This window comes from Carassius carassius, chromosome 7, assembly GCF_963082965.1.
Source record: "Carassius carassius chromosome 7, fCarCar2.1, whole genome shotgun sequence".
NCBI classification, from domain to species: Eukaryota; Metazoa; Chordata; class Actinopteri; order Cypriniformes; family Cyprinidae; genus Carassius; species Carassius carassius.
The window spans coordinates 33,258,573-33,273,734 of NC_081761.1; the positions used below are offsets into that span (position 1 = coordinate 33,258,573).

The following is a 15,162-nucleotide window of genomic DNA, read 5'->3' on the forward strand; positions in this document are numbered from 1 at the left end:
CCATAAAAGTACATGCAGTTAATTATCAGTACTTACAGTGTAACAAGGATGCGGTCATATAAAGTGTAACCAAATAATATAGATTTTTTATTTAAATTAGAATTTTAGTTTTCATTTTTTAAACATGCACTTTACTCATGAAATAAATTGTCGCACAGTGGCTCATTGCAAGTTTGACATTCTTAAATCATATTCTAAAAATATTTAGTTTTTATTATAAATGATCATTTTAAATGTTAATTTTTTTTTTATGTGCACTTTGCAAATTAATCAAATTTCCGCACCGTGGCTCACTTCAGAAATAATTTACACTGTTTGTACATGTACATATATCAAACCGTTTCCCAAATACTCATTGCAAACCTTTTAAAATTCAACATTATTAAAGACACAGCAGACTTGCAAAACATTTGAACATGGAGCAATATCATGACTTTAGTTCCAGCAGAACACATTTAGGAAGACATTCACATACAGTCTCAACTGATGCCCCCTAGTGCCTGCAAATAAAAAACACATAAGGAGTGCTGGTCAATCCAAATACACATGCAGTCTGAACTGTTTCTAATCATAAATCGTTCATTTATCAACAGCATCCCTACGTGCTGTTTGATTGAGCACATCACACCACCACTGAGGATTCGATTTATCTGGATACATGAATCAAAAACAAAATAAGAGAGGAACAAATGCATCTAGAACACCACAGACGCCAAGTGCTTTATCATTCACACACCAATCAAGAGGAAGAATCAAAGGAAAATGTTCCTTGGTTTCGTAGAAATCCACATGGTCTTGAGCTCTGGTGTAATTCAAAGCAAATCTCAGCCTGAGCTCCAAACGACTCCGTCTCCAGATCAGAGGCAAAAGCGCAGTCGTAGAAAAGACAAAATTATACAAATTCCTTTTTTTTTATTCCACGTTTTTAGTAAAAAAAAAAAAAGTGTCATAAGGCTGTTGTGTCTCCGTACTGGCTGTTCCAGCGGACGTACTGATCCAGCGTTTGAGGACTGACGCTCCGCTTTATCTTCTTGAGCGAATCTTCAAAATCAGAGAAACGGATGTCCCTCATCTGAACAGAAGAAAGACAAGAACAAGCCGCATGGTGTGTTTAAAAACTGTTTGAATTTAAAATAGTATTTGAAATAGAACACTGTTTAAATCGGTTACATCTTGAAGTTTTTTCACATTTCTAATCCAATTTTTGTATAAAAACCATTTGCTGTTATATAGAAAAATAGGAATGAATATGAATTATGAGCTTGCTCTTATTTATGTTTCTGGCTTAAAAAAAAAAAAAAGTTTTTTTTTGTTGTTGTTGTTGTTTTTGGTTAACTTTCCCTTTAAGAACAGATTTAATATCAGTGTTTTAGTTAACTAAAAATTAAACACACTATAAAATGTTAAGTGAAAAGGTGAAATACAATAAAATAATATATATATAAACCCCATATAATCTCATATCTTCTCATTTTCATTTAGTTTAACTTGTACTAAGATAACGAAAACTACAATAAACATGACAAAAAAAAACTGATTTATAAAAAAAAAAAAAAAAAAACAAGCTTATAAAACAGGTATCTAAATGATGTTAATATAACACTGCTTAATATACTCTACCTCATCGGCTGGCATGTTCCTCACTTGTTCAGGCCTAAGCTCTGTGTGGAGAAAGAACAGGACACAATAATCCAGCACAAAGTCCACCTCTAAACCAAATGTCTTGGTATACTTTAATAAAATATCTGCATGAAGTATGATTGTACCTCGTATAGGACCAAGAGCAGCGTCTTTAGCCAGTGAGGTCAGATCACTGCCAGAGTAACCCTCCGTCATCCTGAAAACACACCGGACAAATTAATTTCCCCAGCACTGATAGTCATTAGTCTCATTTGCATATCCTTCAGAAATATGGAGCTGTGTTTGACCTGGCTAACTGACTCAGCTCTTTCTGAGATAAAGTGGTTCTGTGTTTGCGGAGGAGGTTCTTGAGCAGCTTCAGACGAGTCTGAAACACACACACACACACATTGCTAATTAATTGGAAAACCAATATGAGTAATGAATAAGATACAGCTGAATTTAAGGAGGTAGGGATAAAATGAAATTCAAAAGACTGTGTTATAAAACATTTAATCTTTTGGTCAACTAGTCATAAATTTACAGAAAAATACCAATGTATTAATTATTAATACCAATATTAATATATAATACTAATAATCAATGAGTAAAAAAAATAAAATAGAATTATTACAACTACCTTTCAAAAGTCTGGGTCACTGGTCAGTATTTTATTAAATCTTTTTGGATAAATTAATACTTTTTTTTTTTTCACCAAACATGCAATAAATTGATATTTAAAGACATTTATAATGTTTCCAAAGATTTCCATTTCACATATATGCTGTTCTCTTGAACATCCGATTCAAGAAAATGCTGAAAAATTCAGCCCTTTTTTTTTTTTTTACATCACAGGAATAATTTGCATTGTCATTTTATGATAAACTTTACTAAACCGATACTAAACTTTTGAATGGAAGTGCATGTGTGTACATATTTTAATAAAGTACCACCCATAATATGAACCATGGCAAAATATGATGCCCATCATGGCAAATATTTCTTGAATTCAAATTCACAGTCACAGTCAGGATTTAAAAGAGAACCGATAACATCTGCAGATCCTTGGATTGAACACAGTACCTCCTCTGTAGGTAAAGCCACATAAATGCGTTTAGCGAACCGCCTGTGAGGAAAAAAACACATTGAGCATGTAACTATGAAGTGTTTGAAAGTAAGTGTGCGACTGCAGGTCAACGGTACCTAAGAACTGCCTCATCAAGCTCCTGAGGCCTGTTAGTGGCTCCCATCACTAACACTCGCTCATCTCCCCCTGACTGCACCTACAACACACACACACACACACACACACACACACACACACCAGGTGCGTCAGTCACCTGTGATCAGGCATGATACATTTTCAGATAGAGTTCACACACTTACTCCATCAAACTCGATGAGGAACTCTGTTTTGAGTCTTCTGGTGGCGTCATGCTCGCCCTCTCTCCTCTCACACAGCAGACTGTCAATCTCATCTGCATTAAATTCAACATTAATGATGCATTTACAGAAACACACCACTTCTGAAACATGAATGAGTCCGAGTGACAGTTCTCACCGATGAAGATGATTGACGGCTGCAGTTCCCTAGCAACTGCAAACAAAGCCCGAACCAGTTTCTCGCCCTCTCCCACCTAAACACACACACACACACACACCACAACATGAATGAGTGTGTCTTGATGGGGTCATCGGATGCCCATTTTCCACAAGTTGATATGATTCTTTAGGGTCTTAATGAAAAGTCTGTAACATAGTTTGGTTAACATTTCTCAATGGTAGTGTAAAACAACACCCCTTTTTTCTAACCCTGTTAAAAACAGCTCTTTTCAGAGCAAGCCGTTTTGTAGCATTTTCCTTTAAATGTTAATGAGCTCTGCTGACCCCGCCCCTTTCTTCCCAGCCGCTCTCTGAGGGACTGTTTGCTTCAGCCACATTCATCATGAAACTTGCTAATTAGCACATTATTATGAAAGGCGATTTGCAATGATTTATTAAAAAACCCTTATACTTGCTTCTTTCCTACGCACTTCCCATATGGGAAATCCCTGCTGCCATTTTTAAGTGCTTTCCACTTCGTCAGGTGGACGAGGGAAGTTTATATGGACGATTTTGACCGAGGGAGAGTCTGCTTCATATGCTCACTTCAGGCCATTCCATAGACCACAAATCAACACGATTGTGACGTCATCGCAGATCGCTTTTAATTTATCCCAACCCCAAACAACTCTATAATATATAAAAAAATTTTTTTTACATTTTTAACAGCCCAAGCATACCTATATTCAAATAGAATGCTGCAGCAAACAAATTCGTAATGGGAAAAATGTAAACAATAAACCATAGCGGACTGTAAGTGATCAAGGGCTTTAGGACGCTCCAGTTCAGCCCATTGCAAGGGTTCCGCCAGAAGTGAGCACTCATGCAACGTAATTAATGACGTACATCCCAGTAAACGAGATGGAGGTAAGTTAGCTAGTTAAGGGCCTAAAAAAAAAGTGAACTGGAACTAGTGCTGTCAAAATGGCTGAAAAACTTAATTCCACATCTAGTGCCTTCAACTAGATAGGCTAACAAAGGCATTAAAATGCAATGACACATCGTCATCGCATCAAGTGTGCCACTGATAAGGCTGCCTCCTTAATGCACACCTTAAATTGGAATGTGGATTTTATGTTAAATTTGACAAATATTTGAAATTTGGGGGAAAACAAATTGACAGCCATAACTGGAACGCAGCCTTTGTCTATGACGTCACACAGACAGGCATTTGAGATCAGCTCGATTTGAGAAAGGGGAAATGATTTAATGAGATTGGGTAGATTTTTATCATCACACACACTGCCAACACACATTTCAGTTCAAACAACTTGTAGAAGTGCCCGGAGCATCCGATGACCCCTTTAAGACAGAATAAAAGCGAGTGTAATGCATGGGTTATGAGTAGCTTATTGCCTTTATAAATGCCATCAACTGTAATATGATTAGGAAAATATATTTAGACACCAGTGAACAGTTGTATTTATTATTAAAAATAATATTCAGCAAACACTGAAACTCAGGGAACAGCACAAAAAAATAATACAGCACATTTAGCATGATAGAAAAAAAACAGTACAAGACGCAGCACTCAGGATTCGAACACACAACCATCCGGTTGGGGAACCCTGCTGTGTAACACGGAGCATCACGTAGAAGCCACATGCTCTTTCTGATGCAGGGGAGAGATTTTGCATGCTAAAAATGAAATGCTGATGTGTGAAAGACAGTGTTTACACACAACGTTCCATTCGGAGCGGCTGCTCGCTGATCACACAATAGCCCTGATGCCCAGGAGAGCTTTCAGTGTGAGAACAAACACACAAAAGCATTAGTTAGCACGATAAACTAACTTAATCCTTAATGGAACCGAAGTTTGCCTGATGATCACCAGCCATTTTTGAAAAAAATAGCTTAAGAACAGCATGCTAAGATAAGATGGTACAACAATGTTTCTCAGTTAAGAAAGTGAATATCAAAATTGTTCTGGTCATTTCTGCGCAGCTTGGTCTAATGATCAGTTGAGCCAAATTTGTACAAAATTGGACTTATTTATTTTTTAGAATCCACTTAAACTAAAGAATGTTTTTTACGATATTTTTAAGGTTTTTGTGGCAATATGTAAAAGAGTTTATAGCATACCAACAGGAAAAGTGAACACAGATCTAGTTGATTTTGGAAATGTAATTTTCTTGGTAACGGTAGTGAATATCAAAAATGTGTTTGGCCATTTCTATGCAGCTCAGTTTAAAGATCAGTCTTAAGTAACAGCGAAAAGAGTGTTTTTTATATTCTTCCTTCAAAAGAAAAGTTACAAAAAATGCCAAATTATCTAAATGTGATGACAAGAATTTTTTATATTTTCAAAGCTTATTAGTATTTTGTTACAAGTCTTCAAACTTCTCAGACAGCTTACCTGAGCACAATGTGGGAATGCTGTTACTGATCGCTACCAAATGTGTCAAAAATGTTCATACTGTCAGAAGTTAATAGCTACTGAAATAAAAGTGATTAAAAGTGTATTTTTGGTTGCACTATAGACTTCGTCCTAGAGATCAGAAAGTTGGTCGAACTGGTGTTCAGGACCACACCAGTAACTGTATCATATTTTGGTATTTTCATTTAAATCCTTCTACTCCCTCTCCCTGTCATTGACCCCCATGGTCAAGGAGGAAGAAGTAATAGTTCATTAGTAATGGTTTCATGAATACTCACATATTTGGAGGTGAGAGTGGCAGCACTGATGTTGAAAAACGTAGCATTAGATTCCTTTGCAACTGCTTTAGCCTGTGAGGAAGTGGAAATATCAAATACAGTTCTGCTCTTATGGTGTAAAAATAAAGAGCCTTTTTTGTGTTTTACCAGCATAGTCTTCCCATTTCCAGGTGGGCCAAAGAGCAGAAGCCCTCTAGCAGGAGCCCTGAGACCAGTAAACAGCTGAGGAGATCAACAGAAATATCATTATAAACACAGAAGTTAATTGTGAATGTAAAAATACAATCTGTTCTATAATATTAGCAGTACAGAGTACCAATATTGTAGAATGTAAATAGATCATGTCTAGGGATGATTTCACTACCCTGAGACTAGTGGCCTAAGATTCTTAGGGAACACAACCTGAGATGATACAGATGTTTACAGACGTGGAGACAAACCTCTGGACGTAGAGCAGGCAGGATAACGATTTCCTGCAGTGCCTGTTTTGCCAATTCCTGCCCTGCTATGTCATCGAACTGCACCACAGCACCGCTGAAACAAACACAACCACAGAAATCATCAGCCTCAATGTGAAAATTCCCTTATATTATATATTTTTTTTGTTTGTTTGTTTTTTTTCTGCACAAGAAACATGTATTATTATTCTCAACAATTTTTTGTGTTTTTCCTGCTTAATATTTAAGTGGAAACCGTGATACGCCAATCTGCCGAATAGTAGTGTGGATGTGTAGAGTAAATGCTGTTATTTTTTTATGTTCTGTTCATCAAATAACCTTCATCAAACCGTTTTTAACATTCACGATAATAATAAATGTTTCTTGAACGGTAAATAAAAACAGAATTAACTTTTCTGAAGGATCATGTGACACTGAAGACTGGAGTAATGATGCTGAAAATTCAGCTTTGCAGCGCAGGAATAAATTACATTTTATAATATTTTAAAATAGAAAACAGTTATTTCGATTTGGAATAAATTCACAATATTACTGCTTTTACTGTATTTTCAAATAAATGCAGTCTTGGTGAGCAGAAGAGTCTTTTAAAGAACATTAAAATTCATAATTCCAAACTTTTGATATGTTCTGTACAAATAGTGTGTATATATATATAATATATATATATATATATATATATATATATATATATATATATATACACACATACATACATACATACATACATACATACATATATATGTATGTATATATGTATGTATATATATGCATTATTTTAACAAAAAAAAAAACACATGCATATTAATTTTTCCATGCAATCTTTTTATGAACAGTTAACATACAAAAGATGACCTGGTGCAAATATATTTAATTAAATATTTATATCTGATGTGTTTATTTTTAACAGCACTAATGTTACCTGTCTATGATCTCATTAAGGATGAGGTTGGCCAGTTTGCTGTCCACATTTTTAAAGTTCTTCATGTCTCTTTTCCTCTGAGGTGTTGCAGTGGCAGTGTTGCCGGCTCTTGTCGGGGGCCCCTACAAAACAAAACACGACAACAAAGTTCAGCCACAAAACCTATTGAGACAGCATTTAAAGGTGGCACGCAGCTAAACGGTCTGATGTCTGACGAACCTTCAGGTTGCTCTGAGGGCCGGTCCTGCCGCTGTGACCGGTTGAAGGTGTGGGGCGCAGGGCAGATTTAGGTGGGTTTTTGGGTCGCACAGGGGATTGAATGTCCTTTTTTTTTGAAACTGCTCCACTGCCTGCAACTGCAAACATATGCTCTTACATACACAGAAACATCAGATCTCCCAGAATCCAAAGCAAACACCCACCTGGACACAGGCTCCCATTGGAGAAAGACAGGCCTGTGTGACCAGAGCAGCCCTCTGATGGGGACATTGGAAGCAGTTTGCCTTTGTGATTGCAGAAAAGGAAACAGACAGAGGAAAGAGAGACATTTAAGGGGAAACTAAAAACTCCAGAAAAAACACAAAGCAGAACAGAAGCTGTAAGAGGCTGCAAAACATGTCCACGTTACATTTCACCTCAACATACAAAAAAGAAAATAAAGTAAACTTCTTTCTAAAAGTCTATAATTGCATTTTTTAAATTGTTATCATTTGTATTTATTATTATTGGGACAATTACACACATTTTACTTTCATTACTGCAAAAAAAAAAAAGTATTGTTTACATAATTTAAAGTTAATGACAGGGAAAATTTCATAAATATGTCACATAGTTCACAAAAAAAAAAACAAAAAAAAAAATCATTATTTTCTTTGTATTAACTTTAAATATTTTTCTTTTGATTTTGTGGTGACCTGGACATGTTCTTGATCACTTTCTTGACAGATTCATGCAAGAACAAAAGCAGAAAAATACAGAAAGTTATTTTTGTTAAAAAGAGAAATAAGAAAAGTGTGTGTGTGTTACAATGGTTGAGTCAATAAGTGAAGTGTCTTTTTAAAATGCTTAATAATCTTCTCTTTCAATGTGTAGAGGCAACTATAAGTGAGCTCTAATTTCAAGCCATTTGTCTCCAGCATGAAACAACACTTCACCTTTATATGATCAAGCATACAACTGACGTGCATCCTTTAACAATCACACAGAAGCAAAGGCAGGCTTTCACAGAAGAGTGCGGAGAACGTCCCTCTCAGGAGAGCGTGCAAACACAACAGATGACCTCATCTCTCAGAAGAGCTCATGAATCAGCAGCACATCCTCATGCCCTCACTGCATCTGCTTACCCAGAAGCTCCAGCCGGTCTTTGGCCATTTGCAGGTTGCTGGTCATTTTGTCCTGAAGCTTTCTGGCCCTGTCTGCCTTTTCCCCTAAAAGAGCCAGATGAAGACTTTCTCTCAAATGTCTCCAGAAGAAAATAAACTGCAGGGTGGGACTTGGGAATTGATTGATCTTTAAGTGTACTTTAAGTCCAGAATGTACATTAAGAAAGAAAATAGGGTCAAACCGGGCTCACAATGCATCCAGACTTTGTTTTTTTACAATCAATGTTGCAATTTTCTTGCAATCACTGTTTAAATAGTTTAAACCATGATATTTTATTAAATGTATTTGAAGCATAATAAAGATTGCGTTCTGTCTTGAAATTAAAAATAAAAGCTAGTGTAATTAAAACACCTCACATAGTTTATTTACACACTAGCAGAAATCAATACGACTCGATCATCTCACCAGCTCCAGTGACCTGGATACGGATGCCTCTCTCCAGCTCAGCGATGCCTTTTCTGTACCACTGCACCGCCTGCTCCTTATCACCTACAACATCACACGCAGAATATGCTTTTAAGGGGGAAGTATTAACAGGATTAAAAAAAACGAAATAACCAACATGGGAAAATGACGTCGGTTAGAGGTTCTGAATTTCGGTTTTGATTATTCGTCCAGCCCTAACTGCAAGCCTAAACCAACACACCTGGGTCTCAAAGTAAAACGAACACAACATTTTATGGTCAGAATTATGTTGTCAGTGCAACATGAGATTTAAATTGGAAATAAATCAGTATGTGATAAATGTCAAGCAGGTCCAAACATATGGCCCTAGGCATGATGGGATTGAGAACCAGCCAATGAACCTATTGAACAGAGTTTGTTCTTTGTTTTGACTGATGCTGTCAGCATCTCTCCGTGAGACTACAGAGAGACAAACAACATGACCACATGACGAGTGGAACAAATCTAGGTCACAATCTTTTTTTTAAATCACATTTAAAAATAAAATAATAATATCCGTTATACATACATAAAATAATTTTAAAAAAAAAACTGAATATATAAACTAAAGTTTATAATTTGTTTAATGTAAAATGTTATACAAATGTTAACTTTATTTTGAAATATTAATAGACTTTACAATAAGTCTTTTTCTATTTGAAAATATTTTGAAAACTAATTTTATTCCTGTGATGTAAAGCTGAATTTCCAGCATCATTCCTCCAGTCTTCAGTGTCACATGATTCTTCAGAAATCATTATCATATGCTGATTTACTGCTCAAAAAACATTTCTTATAATCATCACTGTTGAAAACAGCTCCACTTCACATTTTTGTGGAAACATTTAACTTTTTTAATATTATCTTAATAGAAAATTTAAAACATTATTTATTTTTTTGAAGCAATACAAGAGTTACGATAAGTTTTAATGCATCCTTGCTGAATAAAATAATGAATATCTTTCAGAAAGAAACTTTTCAACTGAGTGTATAATTACATTACAAATTATTTCTAGTTATTGACATCTGCACTGGATATTCATATCTTCTGAGCACAAGTTCACATATGACTAGTGAAATGCCAACAACTGGGCCCGCTCCTGGACAGATGAAGTGAAAGCAAAAGCAAACACAAAATCTAGCATGTGTAGGTGTAAGACGATTTGCTTTTCTGGAATGGTGCAGAGAAATATTTCCTGTTTACATAAACAATAAGACAAAAGAGAGCCTTCTGACTTCTGCACAACACAACTGATGGTCCCAACCCCATTTATAAGGCAAGAAATCACACTTATTAAACCTGACAGGGCACACCTGTGAAGTGAAAACCATTTCAGGCGACTACCTCTTGAAGCTCATCAAGAGAATGCCAAGAGTGTGCAAAGCAGTATTCAAAGCAAACGGTGGCTACTTTGAAGAACCTAGAATATGACATATTTTCAGTTGTTTCACACTTTTTTGTTATGTATATAATTCCACATGTGTTAATTCATAGTTTTGATGCCTTCAGTGTGACTCTACAATTTTCATAGTCATGAAAATAAAGAAAACTCTTTGAATGAGAAGGTGTGTCCAAACTTTTGGTCTGTACTGTATATATATATATATATATATATATATATATATATATATATATGTATGTGTGCGTGTGTGTGTGTGTGTATATATATATGTGTGTGTGTATATATGTGTGTGTGTGTGTGTATATATGTGTGTGTGTGTATATATGTGTGTGTGTGTGTGTGTGTATATATATATATATATATATATATATATATATATATATATATATATATATATATATATATATACACACACACACACACACACACACACACACACACACACACCAAATTAGTTGTTATATAAAAAGTTTTTTTCTCTCTCTCTCTCTCTCTTTCTCTCTCTCTCAGATATTTAAATATATTTCAGACACATAACAGCAGTAATGTTACAGTCAGATACCCTTCTGGTCCTCATCGATCTGCAGAGCCAGAGAGATGAACTCGAAGGCTTGTTTGTGGTGGTTTCGTATCCGCTCTCCGGTTTCCTCGGAGCCGCGGTCTTTGGCCCTGGTCGCCATGGCTCGGCGGATCGGACGGATCAGACCCAGGAGGAGCAGGAGGAGAGCTCTTATCAGCAACACCGGGAGCCTGCGGAGGGTTCGGATGAACGAGCGCAGGCGGTGTAGCGGACTTTGGCCGATTCCGTCAGACACCTGTCCGCAGGTGCGTCCTCCTGCGCGCGCTGGTCCTATCTGTCTCGCGCTGTCCCCAGAATTCATTCACCCTAGTCGGACACTCCATACCATAACTAGCCGCGGGTTTGACGAGGAAGAGTTTTATTTCTCGTCTACGTCGGTTCTCCGGTTTGTTTTTGCCAGCATCGATCGCGGAAGTCACTGCTGTGTTTGGTGAAAATGGTCTCACAACAATGACGTCAGTCAGTCATATTTATTTATAGATCACATTTATATTGATTGTTTATTTATTTTATATTTATTATTTGTATATTTTTATTTATATACATTTTATTTATTTTCTATTTATTATATTAAATTTATATTTTATATTTATTATTTATATATTATTTATTTATAGAACACATTTAAAAACCACAACTGTTGGCCAAAGTGCTGAAAAAAATTTAAGTATATAACAAAAATACAGAAGTAAGATGAGATAAAAGCATGTATTACAGACTTCACGTCTCTTAATGTTAAGAATGACTTCATCTTTGCAACATTCTTTAGCTGATAAAAACAACAAACAACTTCTAACCACAGCATTACGCGAAAAAAAAGTTTTCTTTTTAATGTTTAACTGCGGTTGGCATCAAAGTTTTATTTTTATTTAGGACATGCAATTAAAATCTCTCCAGTTTGGAATTGGATAATGCTTTACATCTTAATAATACTACTGAGAAACACAACATAAATACACTGTAAATAGTAAAATATATATATATATATATATATATATATATATATATATATATATATATATATATATATTGACCAGTTTGACCAATCACATGGTATTTCTGGGTCACAAGGTCCCGCCCTTTTTAGAACCTACTCTTGCGTCATTCAAGCACATGCTTTACGCATGCGCAACGTCAACGGCGTAGAAACCGACAACAAACTATGGCGGACGGTAAGTGCTGTTTCTGAGCTTTGTGGTTAATTTTGTACTTATTAATTGTGCAGTGATTATATTTGCTGCAGTTTTAGACAAAGCCAGTGTTAACATACGGTAGGAAGATTTATATCGCTGATTGTGTGCATTATTGCGAGCGTTGAGCCTTTCTGCAGTGGCCCATTGAATCCCGCCATTCACTACACTATGTGACTTTACATGCACAGATGCGCGACTCGTATGTAAAATACTGCGGCGTATGAGTTCTTAAACTTGTTAATGTGGCTTAATAGTTTAATTTCGATCCTTCCAGAACACCCTGATGCTGAGCAGAGCATGGAGGGACACACTCCTGTGAGTAGCATTGCAATATTAAATTTAAAGCAAGACTGTGTATTTAATACAAGAAAGCACTGACTTTGTCAGTTTGTCTCGTTCAGTTGTTGTCATTGTGTTTCTTGTTTATTGTAGGTCCCAGAAAATCCTCATGCAGAATATGGCCTCACTGAAAACATCCAGGTACAACATCAGTACTACTTTGTTCTTCAACTTTGGGAATTTGTATTTAAATGTATAATGTCTTAAAGACTGGATTAGAAAAAGAATTGGCTGCAACATGAATGAAGCATTAACATATTCTATGTGTGTCTGTGTGTTTCTGTAGAGAATAGTGGAGAATGAGAAAACGACCGCTGAAAAGGTCCCCAAACAGAAGGTGGACCCTCAGACGCTGCAGACCCTTCCTACACGAGCGTACTTGGATCAGACCGTGGTTCCTATTCTCCTGCAGGGCTTGTCAGTTCTGGCCAAGGAAAGGTCTGCATTAGTGCACACAGACTTCTTGCAAAGTTCTCTCCAAACACAAATCTACATGAACATTATATTTCTTTGGATTATGATTACTTTAAATTAATGGTTCACCTAGAAATGAAAATGTATTCACCCTCGGGTCATTCAAGATGTAGATGAGTTTGTTTCTTCATCAGAACAGATTCAGCATTACATCACTTGTTCACCTATGGATGCTCTGCAGTGAATGGGTGCCGTCAGAATGAGAGTCCAAACAGCTGATAAAAACATCACAATAATCCACACCACTCCAGTCTATCAGTTAACATCTTGTGAAGTGAAAAGCTGTGTGTTTCATAGTTTATGGCCAAAATAGAATTCCATAATCCATAATGACACTTCCTCCAATACAAAGTCCATCCCCTATTCTATTTCACATCAAAATCCACCAATTTATTTGTTAAAGCAGATTTGGACTCTTTTCACTTATAAATGGTGCTTAATCTGAGCATTCAGATACAATGACTTTTTCAGTGGAGAAAGAAATATAATGGATAGAGACTCGTATTTTACCTTAAAAATATTTTAATGAAGTATTTGTTTCTAAAAAAACATGCAGCTCTTCATTTCACAAAATGTTAATTGATGGAATGGAGTGGTGTGGATTATTGTGATGTTTTTAATCAGCTGTTTGGACTCTCGTTCTGACGGCACCCATTCACTGCAGATGATCCTTTGGTGAGCAAGTAATGCTACCTTTCTCCAAATCTGTTCTGATAAATAAACTCTTCTACATCTTGGATGCCCTGACGGGGAATACATTTTTGCAAATTTTCATTTTTGAGTGAACTATTCTTTCAAGTGTTTCCTTTAATTAATTCCTTTTGTCTGATCAAAATGAAATTTCCTCCTTGTATCAATTAAGTTTATGTATCTAATTCCACTATCCATCTTCCTTCAGGCCTCCAAATCCCATAGAGTTTTTAGCAGCATTCTTACTGAAGAACAAGTCCCAGTTTGAGGAACGAAATTAAAGACTGCAGTGGAAGACTTAGGACTACAGATTTTTTGTTTTGTGTATTTTTTTGTTTTGTTTTTTTTGTGTGAATTTAAATGTAATGGTCACTCTTCAAACTGTTTGTTTGCCAACATTAATGTAGTTTTTTAAGCTCTAATAAAATGTTCAAGCAGCCGTATGTTTCACTGGTGTGGATTTTCTTTATTTGGTAATTAATACTAAATTGGCTTGGCATGTACAAAAATCCAGCTCAGGAACAATCCTTCATCCCAATTATTTGCTTGATATTTTATTATTACACGACACCAGGCATTGTGCACGACAATAACAAACAAAATCAAGAGAGGAAAACAATTAATTTTAACTGTGAACATATCAAAATGATCTGTAGTAAATATAATTTCTTTAAGTATAAAGATTAAACGCACTCAGCATATGCAAAATATTCCTAAACTGCTCAAAGCACATCTGTTTCTCAAGCAGCCGTAATCACCGTGTCCATGAAAGGTCTCTATATTTATAAAGCAATATAAAAACGTGAGATAGCAATGGTTTGTTTCCGTTCAGGTAACAGCTGATAAAAAGGAACACATTTATAAAGCCAAGAGCATGACTCTCTGCAGTATATACAACCAATACATTTTCAATTAGTTTGAGAAAATTCATACTAAGATTATAAATGCCTTTTTTTTTTTTTACATTGAATATGATGTTAAACTGGAAATGCTGTGGAAAAACAACATGAATACATTGTAATTGACCTGAAACTCTGTAAACTAGAGTAAAATAATTCAGCTTCTGTTGTGTGTTGCACCTCCAGTGCACTAGTTCTCGGTTGCAATTTCGATGGCACAGAAAAACAGTAAAGCAAGGCACCAACAACTTCTAAGAGCTGGCATACCTGATATGGGTCTAGAAGAAATCCTAGATATACGTTCCCAGTGTACTTGTTTAAAATTTGACAGTGGCTGTGACATTGTCAGCAAGAGTTTGTAGATCAAATGTAAACCATAGACTTATAAATCTTAAAACACACAAAAAAATTACATCAGTGACCATGACTTTTCTATGTCTTTCCAGGACTAGGGCTGGGTGATACAGCTTAGAAAATATTAAATATAATTTTTACAATTATAT

The 15,162-nt window shown here is 35.8% G+C and overlaps 2 protein-coding genes across 3 annotated transcripts; one reads left to right on the top strand and one right to left on the bottom strand.

Moving 5' to 3' along the window:
• Positions 1-415: 415 nt before the first annotated feature.
• On the bottom strand, positions 416-11,519 carry LOC132143983 (spastin-like). Of its 2 annotated transcripts, XM_059554657.1 has the most exons (17): positions 11,047-11,519; positions 9,043-9,126; positions 8,598-8,681; positions 7,677-7,757; positions 7,474-7,610; positions 7,255-7,376; positions 6,318-6,411; positions 6,025-6,099; positions 5,878-5,949; positions 3,182-3,257; positions 3,007-3,098; positions 2,824-2,903; positions 2,704-2,746; positions 1,929-2,008; positions 1,767-1,837; positions 1,621-1,661; positions 416-1,072 (listed from the first exon to the last, which is right to left on the bottom strand). In XM_059554657.1, the coding sequence occupies exons 1-17, from the start codon at positions 11,363-11,365 to the stop codon at positions 947-949; spliced, it is 1,677 nt and encodes a 558-aa protein (XP_059410640.1). In that variant the 5' UTR covers positions 11,366-11,519; the 3' UTR covers positions 416-946. The 2 variants fall into 2 exon arrangements, with proteins under 2 accessions (XP_059410640.1, XP_059410641.1); XM_059554658.1 differs by lacking the exon at positions 7,677-7,757 and having other exon boundaries at positions 11,047-11,518.
• Positions 11,520-12,134: 615 nt separating this feature from the next.
• Positions 12,135-14,199, top strand: LOC132143979 (protein dpy-30 homolog). Its single transcript, XM_059554653.1, has 5 exons — positions 12,135-12,236; positions 12,532-12,572; positions 12,690-12,737; positions 12,883-13,034; positions 13,969-14,199. Exons 1-5 carry the CDS (start codon positions 12,227-12,229, stop codon positions 14,039-14,041), a joined length of 324 nt encoding a protein of 107 aa, XP_059410636.1. The 5' UTR covers positions 12,135-12,226; the 3' UTR covers positions 14,042-14,199.
• Positions 14,200-15,162: the final 963 nt, after the last annotated feature.